A 13,470-nucleotide genomic window follows, 5' to 3' on the forward strand; every position below is an offset into this window, starting at 1 on the left:
TGGTGATTAGAATTGATTACTGGGGACATTAAATTTCTTCTGTTAACTTGTCTGCTTTTTAATTTTTCCCTGCAATGAAGCTGAATGATTTTTCTGACATGGGGAAAAAGGGCAGGAAGTGGGCACAGGGAAAAGAGGTGATAAAGAGCATTTACATCCAGTAAAACAACCCCAAACAGCAAAATACCATTTGCAGCCCATCAAGCTGGTCAAGACACGCACATGCACGCACGCGCACACAGACACACACACAGACACAAACACACACACACACACACACACACACATCAATTACAGTGACCAGGAGACTAGGCAGGGGAAACGGACATACTCTTTTTACTGGCTGTGCTGGCTGGCATGAATGCAAATCAGTACAATGCTTATGAAGGGCCCATTTGGCAACACACAGGAAAAGTCTTTAAAATATCCTGCAAGGATATTTTATTGTGGATCCTGCAAGTCCACAATTAAGAAGACCATCCGGTAGGCTAGCGAAGATTTGGCTTGACAAGGAAGGATTCATTCATCAGAGTATGCAGTGTTGGGTTTAAACACAAGAAAAGAACTAGGCACCACCTGAATGTCCAACAATGCGGGATTGATTCAGAAATGTTAAAGATCCATCCACACACTCTGCAGGCATTGAAGATGACATTTCGGAAGCCTGTTGAATAGCATGGGAAGAAGTTCAATGGGTTGATTTTTGTTTGGTTTTAGTTTCTGAAGAAGCAGGTTAAGAAACACCACACACATGAACCATTCTATAACAGTGAGTTAAAAGGGAAGGTGGGGTGGGAGTGAGGAAGGGAGGGAGACAGAGGGAGAGAAGAGAGCCTGGAAAAACAGCACACCAAAAAGTGGTTGTCTCTGGGTAGTAGGATCATGGGGAACAAGTACTCTCTTGGTTTTCCCTCATCTGATTTCCTTCTCCTTTCTGATGTTTCTACCATGAAACTGTATCACCTGTGTAGCCAACGAAGAGAGAATGAAAGTGTTTTTTAAACCAAACCACAAGGAGAAGAGGCAGCCTGTAATCTATCAAGTGGCACAGATTAGCAAGATTATTCGCAGGCCCTTGGTGGGTGTGGGGGGAGGAGAGAGGTGGGGAGAGCAGAAGGGAGGGAGGGGGGGAGGAGGGTAGGAAAGGAGGGAAGAAGAGAGGGAGAAGGAGAGAGAGGGGGAAGGAGGGGGAGAGGGAAGGAGGGGAGAGGGAAGGCAAGAGACAGAGAGACAGAGACAGACAGAGAGAGAGAGAGAGAGAGACCTGCACTCCCAGTACAATACAATACACTGCTGGTGGGTTAGGGGGGCAAAGAGGGGGGTTGTAAACCGGGTGGGAGCCAAGGTTTGGCTCTGCTGGCTGGCTCGTTCCTGGCATGTCTTCATCGCAAGGTGGCCTCCTCATCGGTGTCTTCCTCGAAATCCTTGACGTCAGCACTGGTGGATTGCCTGGCCCAGGCTCCCCTTTCGGCCTCTCGTTCTTTATGCGACTTGAATCTCCCAACGAAAATTTTGCGGTAGTTCAGGAACATGCCATTCATCGCATCAATGGCCCGCTCTGCGGACTCCTGCTTCTGGAAGTGCACAAACCCGTAGCCCTTGGGCCCCTTTTCGTCGCAGGCCACTTTGCAGGACAGGATGTTGCCAAACGCCGAGAAGATGTTGTACAGCGCCTTGTTGTCGATGGTCTTGCCCAGGTTCTTGATGAAGACGTTGCCCACCCCACTCTTGCGGAGCGAGGGGTCCCGCTGGGACCACATGATGCGCACGGGCCTGCCCTTGATGACATCAAAGTTCAGGGTTTCCAGGGCCCGCTTGGCGTCCACCGGTTGCTGGTAGTTGACGTACGCGTAGCCCAACGAGCGGCGGGTGATCTTGTCCCTGCAAATGCGGATGGAGAGGATGGGCCCGGCCGGGCTGAACTTCTCGTACAGCATCGCCTCTGTCACTTCAGGGTGCAGGTCGCCCACGTACAGCGAGGCCATAGGAAAGTCTGGGTTCCCCTCGGAGCCCCGGCTGGTCTCCGCATCCGCATCTGCATCCGCAGCTGCCGCCGCCGCCGCCGCCGCCGCCACCGCCGCCGCCACCTCCGCATCCGCATCCGCATCCGCATCCGCCTCCCCCGAGGAGGGCGCCGCAGCCTCCGCTGCTGCTGCGGCGGCGGCGGCGGCTTCGGCCGCGCTGGCCTCCACAACCGCTGCCGCCAGGGCGGCCTCCGCCTCCTCCCCCTCTGCCAGGGCGGCCGTCGCCTCCCCCCGGGTGGCCTCTGCCACTGCCTCCTCTACTGAGGCCTCGGCCTCCACCTCAGCCTCCACCTCTGCTTCCGCCTCCGCTACGGAGGCCTCCGCCACAGCCTCTGCCACGGTCGCCGCCGCAGCCTCCGCCGCCGCCGCAGCCGCTGCCGCCACCGCCGCCGCCAGTGTCGCCGCTGTCGCCACGGTCGCCGGTGCCGCCAGGCCGCTGCCGCGACCTCCCTTCCCGCGAGCTGGGGGGCGGAGAGGCGGGAAAGTGCAGGAGGGCGGGTGGGCGCTGGAACCCGGGCCGAGGGCGCGAGCGGGAGCTGGGGCCGGGACCCGGGGCCAGCCGATCTGGCGAGTCCAAGTCACTTGGGATAGCAAGCGAGCGCTGCTAGGAGCGCGCCGGTGCCTGTCGCCGCAGCCTGCAGCCTGCTGCTGCCGCCGCCGCCGCTCGGTCGTGGGCTAGCGTGCGGGGCGCGGGCGGGCGGGCGGCGTGTGGTGGGGGGCGGGGGGTGTTGGCGTCTGTGGTCCGGGCAGCTGGGAAGGCTTCTGTCTCTTTGGTTCCCCCTGCGGCTGCTGCGGGGCTGCGGGGCCGCGGGCTGTGGGAGGGGGCGGGAGCGGGAGCTTTGGGGCGGGGGGGGGGGGTAAGGGGGCGGGAGGGGGTGAGTCCACAGCCTCTCAGGTTGCCTGGATATTTATGAAGAGGAAGGCAGGGAAAGGGTTCCACTGTGGACTGCGGGAATACGGGTTAGATTTAGAGGGTTTTGTTTTATCCCCCCTCTCCCCATAGTACATTTAAATGATTAAATCAAGTACCTTGCAAGAGCGGGTGGGTGGCATGGAGAATACACTTGCCTGGCCTAAAACAAAGCCGAGAAAAATGGGTTTCTCACATCCAGGGCTTCTCCCCACTTCCGCTCACACACACTCCCCAAGATCACCGCCACCAAAGACACAACACCTTCTCTGAGCAGGAGCTGGGGCCAGTGGGGCAAGCTCCCCCTGCAGCCTGCTGACCCATTTTCTCAGAGAATCCCCCCCCCCCGCCTTTTCCAGCTCTTTCCCTCCTCTGCAACACTTGCAGAAGAGGGAATAAAGAACACGTATTCATTCATTCATAATGCCATGCCACAAATATTTATGGAGCCTGTGCCGGTCCCTAGGGATACAGGGGTCTGGGAAGGAGGAGACATAAGCTGGTTTTGAGCTTGTCCTTGGGAACAGACAGTCTGGGCTGGAAACCCTGTCCCTGCTCCAGACTACCGGAGAACTAGAGACCTGGGGTTCTTCCGCGTCGCCCCCCCCAATTCTTCTTCCCACCCACCCAGCCTCCATACATGCAGCCCAACAGAGGGGGGAATCAAGAGCACCCTGTCCTTAGTGCTGTCTTCCATGATACCCTGAGGAAAGCCAAACCAAGGGCTGGGGACAGGGCCTGGTCCAGCACTTGTTTGTTCTTGGCTCTACCCTCAAGGTGCTAAGGTTACCAACATGAACCAAGAAATACACATCCATGTTCAAATCAAAAACAAAACCTGAAATCTCTAGAATGAGGTGCCTGGTCCCAGGTCATCAGCTAATATTTGTGAAAGCCTTATCAAGTACTTGGCACTGGGAGCTAAGGGACAGGCCATGTGATAAGTGAGCAGTGAGTGTTGATGTGTTCGAGGTGTGGGGCTGGGTGAGAAAAGGTGAGCAGTATGTGTTGTGGAAGCAGAGAGGCCACACAAGGCCAAATGCTGAGGGGATAGACAAGTGAGCAACCATTAGAGTAGAGTGTAACAGAAGCGAGGGTCCCACTTGCTCCAGAAAGGAGCACCCAGCCACTAACTCTTCCTGGTAGGAGTCAAGTGAGGCTGCACAGAAGATGAAAGCCCCAAGATGAGCTCTGAAAGGTGAGTCCACCGTGTGGAGGCAGGAAGGAAGGCATTCCAAACAGAGGGGTCAGTCTGTGCCAAGGCCCTGTGGCATGCTAGCACACACAAAGCCACTTCTGGTCATGCCCAATAATCTGGCGTGGACAGAGATCATGTCTCCAAGAGCACATGGCAGGAGATGGAGCTGGAAGGTGTGGAGCCCTGAAAAGCAAGCTCAGGTGCTTGGACTCTGTACCCAAGCTCACAGGCACTACTCAGCACATTCAGGGAGGGAATCGCGTCATCAGATCCTTAGAAAGAGTACAAATTAAACATCAACACAGAAAGTACTTAAGAGAGTAGATCTTAAAAGTTCTCATTACAAGAAAAAAAATGTGTAACTATGTGAGGTGATAGATGTTAACTAAACTTACCGTGGTAATCGTATATCTCTATCTCTATAGCTGTATCTGTATCTATCTATCTATCAAATCATTGTGTTGTACACCTTAACCTTATACAATGTTATATGTCAATTATATCTCAGTAAAACTGGGCAAAAAAAAGCCCCCATCAATGCATATATAAATGTGCAAGTGCCCTCCCCTACACACAACTGAGACAGAGATGATAGAACAAAAAGACAGTCAGATGTGACCATTTCCAAAAGAGTCGGAACAACCCTTCCCTCTGTCCTTCCTTTCCTCCCATAAATAGGAGTTTCTCACTTACTGTGAGCCAGGCATTGAACTGCGTGGGATTTGGGCTCAGATGTAAAGAAAAAAATGATCAAACCCTCAGGACATCTCACTCCACTCAAGTTCAGGCTGTCCACACCAATCACAGAAATGCCAGCAGAAGGCAATAGGTGCTATCTGATTGGACTATGGTGGCCATGGAATTTCATCTGCCCAGCACATGTTCTCTCCTCCCCCTCATTCCTGCCCATCCACCTTCTTTGGGTAAATAAAGCCGTTTTTTGTGGTGGCAGTGTTGGCTGGACCTAGGCAGTTGCACATGACAGAACAACCCCCGAGCCTGCGGAACCGACCGAGTCACTGTGGGGTGTGAGGCAGTGAGAACTTTCCCATCGCTGGCTGGAAAGCATCCCAAGGTGGCTGAGAAGCAGACACACAGATATGTACCTCACCAGCTTGCGAGATCCAGCCCCCTACTGCCCCTAGACAGGGCTAGTGCCAACAAAGGAAAAGGACAGCGACGTAGGAAAAGCCTGCTGAATAGCCAGTGCTTGACCAAGGTGATCACCGTCACTGCTGTTAAGAGCCATCTCTTGGGGGTCTAGGTTGCTTGTAGGCAGGAGGCAGATGAGCGGTGCCTCACCATTCCAGGTGGCCATCCAAGAGGGACCCGAGGAGGAAGAGGCCAGGGGGAAGCCATGATTCCTGGGGGGTAGCGGATGTGCAGTTGATGAGAAGAACTTCTTGGCCCGTTGTTGGAGACAGAAATGCCAAGCAGGACCGATTCAAGGACCAGGGCTCAACAACATCTCTTTCTCTGACTTTGACTTCCAGCCCACAGAGCCAACAGAAATCAGTGAAACAGCGGGAGAAAGAGGCTCAAGGATGTCATGCTATGGCCAGCAAATTCCCAAACCTGTCAAACCTGAAGACAATCCCTAGGCCCCTGAACCTCCAGCAACAGGAACAGGGCTACTAAGTGACTCGTCACTAAGTGACAAGGAGAGCAGCTAGGGAATGCTCTCCAAGTCCTTTCCCACAGAGGCCTCCAGGGGGCCCCTCCTTGTTTTAGTCCATTCCTGGCCAGTCCCTGCCATCTACAATCAAAAATGTTCTGACTACTAGGCACTGTGACAGAGGCAAAAATGATGAGCCCTGTGGAGCATCAGTGGAGGGAGGGAGAGGTCTCTTTCTTGTGGGAGGAAGTGTTATTCATCTCATTCATCCAATGATTTGACAAGTATTTAGGGAGGGCCTATGCTGTACCAGGCATTCTTCTAGGCAGAAGGTCCCTGTAATCAGGGAGCTTATTTTCTAGTAGGGAAGACAGACAATATACACATCAGAAAAGATGAAAGCATGTAAAGGTTGCTACGAATGCCCTCATGGAAATAAACAAGATGGTTTGGTACGCATTACCTAAAACCCCCGCCGCCCCCCCCCCAAAAGTGGCAAACGTCAGGAATGGCCTTCCTGAGGACAATGATAAGTGGTCAGTCCTGCCAGGAGCCAGGCGAAGAACCTGCCCAACAGGGAGAGCTACAGTCCCCCCTGGCCTGTGACAGAAAACTGGGGTGCCAGAGGGGCAGAAAGGATGTCAGTGTGGCTGAAGCCCAGTGAGAGGTGGGGCGGAGGGACAAGAAGAGGGTGCAGTGGTGGGAAGGAGCCATGGTGAAGAGTTTTGTTTTTACTCAAAAGTGTTCTGGGGAGGGGCGCCTGGGTGGCTCAGTCGTTGGGTGTCTGCCTTCGGCTCAGGTCATGATTCCACGTCCTAGGATCGAGCCCCGCATCAGGCTCCCTGCTCGGCGGGAAGCCTGCTTCTCCCTCTCCCACTCCCCTTGCTTGTATTCCCTCTCTTTCTGTGTCTCTCTCTGTCAAATAAATAAATAAAATCTTTATTTAAAAAAAAAGTGTTCTGGGGAACCAGAGAGAGGATTGAATCAAGGGAGTGCCATGACCTAATTATATTCAATAATTTCTCACTGGCTGCTCTCTGTGGAAAATATTGCAAGTGCTCAGAGCACAAAGGAAAGTGAGGAGACCAATTCGGACCCTCTTGTAGTAGTCCAGCTGAGAGATGGCAGTGACTTGGCCAAGACTGGCAGCATGAATTTGGAGAATAGTGCATGGGGTCACATGACATTCTGGAAAGAGAAGAGACATCACTTGCTGATGCATTGAAGGCAGTTGGTAAACAAACTTAAGAAATGAATGATTACTATAAGAATATTTTCTTTCAAGTCTTGATCATGGAGGTGTTGTGTATGGTCATAGGCAAAATGGGGAGTGGGTGTGGTAGGTTTGGAGAAGGGAGAAAAAAACAGTTGGGGGGGTGTCAAGAGCTCTTATTTGCACATGTTAAGTGTCTGAAGTCTATTTGTCATCCATATAGGCTGGCAAGACTGAATTATTGAGGGAACAGGGCACAGATATGGTATTCAAAGCCAGGAGACTGGGCGGGACCCCCTAGAGAGAGAGGATAGTCAGGGGAAGAAGGTGCAGGGCTATTCCCTGAAACACGCCCGCATTTAGAAGTTAAGTTGAGGATGAGAAGCCAGCAGAAGAGATTGAGAGGGACTGGGTGTTAAAAAAAAAAAAAGGGCTGGCCCCAAACCTGACTTGCATGGTCCAGCCTCAATGTCCTCACTCAGGTCCTGCTTTCAGTACTCCTGGCAGCACGTGCATGGGAGTTGGTTTAAAACGGGACAGCAAGAGACTTTGTGTGCTAGAGTTTAGCTTCTCTTTCTGTTTATTTCTCAGTGGAGCTTTAAAAGGAGATAGGTTCAGATCCGGAGACATTTCGAGAGTGTTTGGAGCCAGCACTGGTCTTCCATTTCATGTGGCCCACTTCCTTCTTCCTATCAGGAGGGAGAAATGGAAAGGAGTGGGAATGCAGTTCAGAGAGCAGGGGAAAGGAGTAGAAAAGAATGGAAGAAGGTAGGGGACGGGGGGGGGGAGTGTGTTCTAATGGGGAGAGGAACAGCTCAACTCCACATACAACAATGAATCAAAACACCGAAAACAGTGATCTACATAAAGAAGTCTCTTCCCATGAATTTCTCGTTGGCATAGCTGTAGGAAGGATGCCCGGGGAAAAGAGAATGAAAGTGTAACTGTGTTTTGGAGTAGGGAAATCATTTCTGTCAATTCACACTCTCCCCTCAAATTCCCCCCAAATGAAAATAATTATGAGATACAAGCCAACCAAAAAGCAGCCTTAGGCTTTAATTTAGGAAGAATTGGAAAGTGTTTGGATGTGCCCCTGTTATATAACCAATAATAACAGTGATTATTATATTGTCTTGGGTAAATACAGCACATTGAGCAAACGGTCCTTTGGATCCTCATAAAGTGAAATGTTAAGGAAGACAGATATGTGGGGCAGGGAAGGAGTGGGGATCGGACCTATAGAAATAAGAGCCCCAGGACATCAGGACATATGCAGGAGCATGTTTATCGTGGGAAGGTTCATATTGGGCAAACTAGGACACAAAGCAAACACTCATCATTTGGGGAATGACTGAAGGCATTGCAGTGCAGCCAGTCCATGGATTATTATGCAACCACTAGCAAGTATGAATTATGTCCATATGGACTGATTTAGGGGGACCTCCAAAATATGCTATTATTAAGTGAGAGAGGATTGCAGAGAAGGGGACAGTACAAGGTCCCATTTGTATGTGTGTGGGGGGGGTGGTGGAAATAGGAGGTTGTGATCTCATACTTATTTGTCTGCCTATTTGACATCTCCACCTGGATGTCTCGTGGACATTTCATCCTTAAATGGCAAAAATGGAATTCCTGAACTTCTTTCACCTCTGGATTCCTACACTCCCTCACTTTGCTCCTTCCACAGAAGTCTTCCCCTTCTTGACGAATAGCTCCACCACCCACCTGGGTATTAAAGTGAAATAAAAATGAAGAGGCACCCCTATTTCCTTCCTCTCCCACTCCCACATCTTCCCCTGGCCACTCTCTCATCTTTCAGCAATTCCTATCACCTCTGCTTCCAAACACCCCTCGAACCTCTCCAACTCCACTGGAGTCCACCATTATGTCTCTCATGGGTTCTGCCAAAACCTCCTAACTGGTTGCCTGCTTCCACCAAACCGCCTTCTCCATTCAGTAGCCAGACTGATCTTTCTGAAAAATGAATGGCTCTTCTTGCCTCCCCTACTCAAAACCCCAGAAGGTCTCCCCATTTCACTTTGACGAAAGTACAAACTCCTCAATGTGGCTTAAATATAATGAGCTGCATGACCTGGCCCTTGCCAACCTCCCCATTCTCACCTTTCTATATCCTGGTCACTGTGGGCCTTCTTAGAATACTCTTGACCACTCCAGGATCCAAGCTTGATTCTTCCTGAGGGCTTCTGCCTACCTGAATCTCTCTTTCTCGATCCTTTTGAAATCATAAACAGGTTTTTAAACATACAGAAAGTTACAGCAGGTCACAGAACACTCACCCAAGTACATGTCCCTTAGAATGAAAAAAACAAACAGAACCCCCCCCCCCCCAAACACAACATTTGTCCTATTTTTGTTTCAGACGTTTAGATTTTAGGACAATAAAACAATACAAAATACAGCTGCCATCTCTTTTGGAACTGTCCCCAGTCCCATTCCCCTCTGTTCCTCCCCACCTCAATAGGGCACATACCTAGGTCACTTTGGGGTGTGATTAAAGGCAAGAGACAAGCCAGTCCTCGGTTTCTCCCTCTTGTTTCTTTTCCTCTCTGCCTCTTTCCCCTCACTCCTTCCCTGAGGGTGAGCATTTCTTTGACCCTTTCCTTGTTGATCTCTCAGAAGCAGACTGGGTCTGCAAAAGGGAACATAATTGGTGATATTTGGGCTCAGGATGGTCATGAGCAATGAAGAAGCCTATACTGCTAGCAGTCACTGTATATTCCTAAATTCCTGAGCCAAAATTCCTCAAAGAAGATGGGTCTTGGAGTCAAATGGACTTGGAATGTCAGAATCCCAGAGCAAAACACGTAACCACTCTGAGCCTCAGTACGTTGTCTGAGTTTGAGTTTCAGAAGCCCTAACTAAGGTTCTTAGGGATTTCCTTTATAACAAGTAGGTTTTGCCCCAACCCTGCTTAGGAACCAAGAACAAAGGGCTATCTCGACTGATGATTTTTATAGAGCGTTTCAGGCATGTTTGTCCCTGGGGACCAATTCTCCTTCCAACGTATGCTTACGATTCTAACTAATGCCCTTCGTTGTCATAATCTTAGGCAGTTTACAGACATGATCTTATAAAAATATACCTATAGATATGCCCCAGGCCATGACTTACTAGCTGTGCTTACCTTGTCCAAGTTGCTTTACCTTTTTTGTTTGTTTCTTTAGCTTTGGAGTCTTCATCTGTACAAGGGGATAGTTGTTAAGGATGAAAAGTGGTAATATATGGGAAATGTTTGTCACAGTGCCTGGCATGCATTCAATGCCCAACACAAGAGACTCCTTATTAATGCCATTTCCCTCTGTCTTGAGGATATCCTTGTTCAGCTGGTTTTTGAAGACTCGGTGTCTTTCCTTTCTGGTGTCCAAGGAAGCCTGGCTTTTCCTCTCTAACCAGGAGCAAAGTGTCAGTTCAGAGGGAGTCTGATCCTCTGAGTCACATCCCAGGCTATGACTGGATCTTACTCCAGGCAACTGCCTGATTCCCCAGCCTGAACTCACTTTTCTTACACCCTCATTCAGGTTTTCCTTAGTTCTCCCAACCTTAGGACCTTTTTATAATCCATTTATTTATTTTCCCTGAGGTCCGAGGACTTTACAAGTCAACACAGGAAAGCATGCCATTCTCCGTACTCAAGAAAACCACCCAGAAGATTTGATAATACAATCTCAATGAAATGGGGATATTGAGTCACGAGTGAATTTTCCCTCAACTGCTATTCATCCCTTCAAGCACCCTTTTTGGGGACAATTTGGACATAAATTACTGTTAGGTGATACACTCCTTCGACTTCTTTGCTGTAGGATACTGAATGCATTCTGATGTCTCCATGATATCTCTGGAACATTCACAATGGTGCTTTGACACATTCATGGGCTATGGATGTGTGAATGGCTGATTCTCAATACTATGAGTTGTTGAGCAATTTAAGTTCCCACTCTATATAATAAATGTACAATGAAATCTCCTTCCATATGGTAAAGTCTTGCTAAAGTCACAGCGGTTAACCATAGGACCTCCTACCGAACATACACACCGTCTTTTAAAAAACCGTTCTTTAAAAAAGAAAAAGAAACAGAAAAGCATTGTTCTCACTGAAAGGAAGTCATGCACATGGTAAATAAAATAGTGATGACCAGAAAGTGCAAAGGAACTTATGACAAAAAGCAAAGGCTCAAGACCCCATCACTTCTCAACCCCTTATTGTGCTTCCCAGGGTAGAGCATTTTAATAATTCCTGTTTGCACTGTTCTGGCAGTTACCCTCTTACCTCTAGATAAAGTGCTTAATCTGCTATTTCAATAATTCATCAACTTCAAACATCATCAGTTGACCACATTCTGCTTACAGAGGAGAATTTAACTCACTCATGTGTCTTCAGTCTGCCCTCACTTTCTTTCTCTTGGCTTCTATACCTTCTTTTGATGTTTAGTTCCTCTATTGGTGACTCTGGTAACCTTATTTTAGTTTTGAAAAACTTTGTTAGTTACCATACAGTGCAATATTGGTGTCTGGAGCATAATTCAGTGATTCATCACTTACATACCACACCGAGTACTCATCACAACAATTGCCCTCTCTAATACCCATCCCCCATCTAGCCCATCCCCCACCCACCTCCCTCCATCAACCATCAGTTTGTTCTCCAACATTAAGAGTCACTTATGGCTTGTTTCCTTCTCTCCATTTTGTCCTTTCCCCCTTCCCATATGTTCGTCTGTTTTCTTTCTTAAACTCCACGTATGTGTGAGATCATATGGTATTTGTCTTTCTCTGACTTACTTCACTTAGCATGATACACTCTAGCTCCATCCACGTCATTGCAAATGGCAAAATTTCATTCTTTTTGATGGCTAAATAATATATATATATATATATATACATATACACTTGTATATGTATATGTATATATACTGTATATATAGAGATATATATATACATACATATGTGTGTGTGTATATATATATATTCACCCCTCATCTTCTTTATTCATTCATCAGTCGATGGACACTTGGGCACTCTCCACAGTTTGGCTATTGTTGATAATGCTCCTATAAAACATTGGGGTGCATGTACCCCTTTGAATCTGTATTTTTGTATCCTTTGGGTACATTCCTAATAGTGAAGTTGCGGGATCGTAGGGTAGTTCAATTTTTAACTTTTGGAGGAAACTCCAAACTGTCCACCAGAGTGGCTGCGCCAGTTTGCGTTCCCACCCACAGTGCACGAGGATTCCTTTTTCTCCACATCTTTGCCAACTCGTGTTTCTCGTGTTGTTGATTTTAGCCATTCTGACAGGTTTGAGGCTTTATCTCATTGTAGTTTTGACTTGCATTTCCCTGATGGTGTGTGGCGTTGAGCATCCTTTCATGTGTCTGTTAGCCGTCTGGATGTCTTCTTTGGAAAAGTGTTTATTCATGTCTTCTGCCCACTTCTGAACTGGATTATTTGGTTTTTGGGTGTTGAGCTTGGTAAGTTCTTTATAGATTTTGGATACTAATCCTTTATCAGATATGTTGTTTGCAAATATCTTCTCCCATTCCGTAGGCTGCCTTTTCGTTTTGCTGATTGTTTCCTTCGCTGGGCAGAAGCTTTTTATCTTGATGAAGTTCATTTTTGCTTTTGTTTCCCTTGCCTCTGGCAATGTGTCTAATAAGAAGTTGCTACGGCCGAGGTCAAAAAGGTTTCTGCCTGTGTTCTCCAGGATTCTGATGGTTTCCTGTCTCACACGTAGGTCTTTCATCCATTTTGAATTTATTTTTCTGTACGGTGTAACCCTCAGCTATTTTTTTTTTTTTTGCATATACCTTAGTCAGTTTACCTTGATTTTCTATAAAATGAGTATATTGCCATGCCTATCCTTCCCTTCCCTCAACTTCTTTACCTCCTTTCTACCTCCTCTTCCAGTCAGACTCATAATCATTTATATCCACTTCTGGAAAACTAATCCAATCTTTTCTGCTTTTACCTTTCAATGAATCTCTAATAATGTTGAACATAGAGCCACATTTCTTCACCAAATGTAGGCTGGGCCACTAGAAGGAGATCAATCCTAGTATCAAGTTCAAATCCTCCCTTTTACCTTATTCCATTAACTTCTAAAGGGTCTGCTGCATTTGAGTTCCATTTATATTTGACTTAGGCATCAAACTCCCTCCCTCCCTCTCCCACTTTCCCTTTCTCTCTCCCTCTGTCTCTGTCTCTCTCTCTCTCACACATGCACACACACGCATATTAAATGGCCGCCAGGCAATTGATCATTAAACCATTTAATCTTATAACAACTTATAAAATGGGTGTTATTATAATCTTCATTTTACACCCAGGAAACCTTCAGTAGCAAGTATTTAAATAACCTGCCCACCGAGGTCTCACAAAGTGTAAGAAGCAGAGCCTGGAATCCGATTCAAAGAAAGGCAGTCTCATTCCAGAGTTGGTCCTGGCGACCACTATGTTATGCTTCACTAAGCGTCTCCCTTTGGCTTTATCAGG

General features: G+C 48.2%; 1 protein-coding gene across 1 annotated transcript; it reads right to left on the bottom strand.

Annotated features, from left to right (window-relative positions):
* Window positions 1-320: 320 nt before the first annotated feature.
* Window positions 321-2,699, bottom strand: PABPC1L2B (poly(A) binding protein cytoplasmic 1 like 2B). The gene has a single exon (XM_081808644.1). It carries the CDS (start codon window positions 1,983-1,985, stop codon window positions 1,383-1,385), a length of 603 nt encoding a protein of 200 aa, XP_081664770.1. The 5' UTR covers window positions 1,986-2,699; the 3' UTR covers window positions 321-1,382.
* Between the last annotated feature and the right edge of the window lie 10,771 nt (window positions 2,700-13,470).

Source organism: Leptonychotes weddellii, chromosome X (assembly GCF_054177405.1).
Source record: "Leptonychotes weddellii isolate Sample4059 chromosome X, ASM5417740v2, whole genome shotgun sequence".
Classification (NCBI taxonomy): Eukaryota; Metazoa; Chordata; class Mammalia; order Carnivora; family Phocidae; genus Leptonychotes; species Leptonychotes weddellii.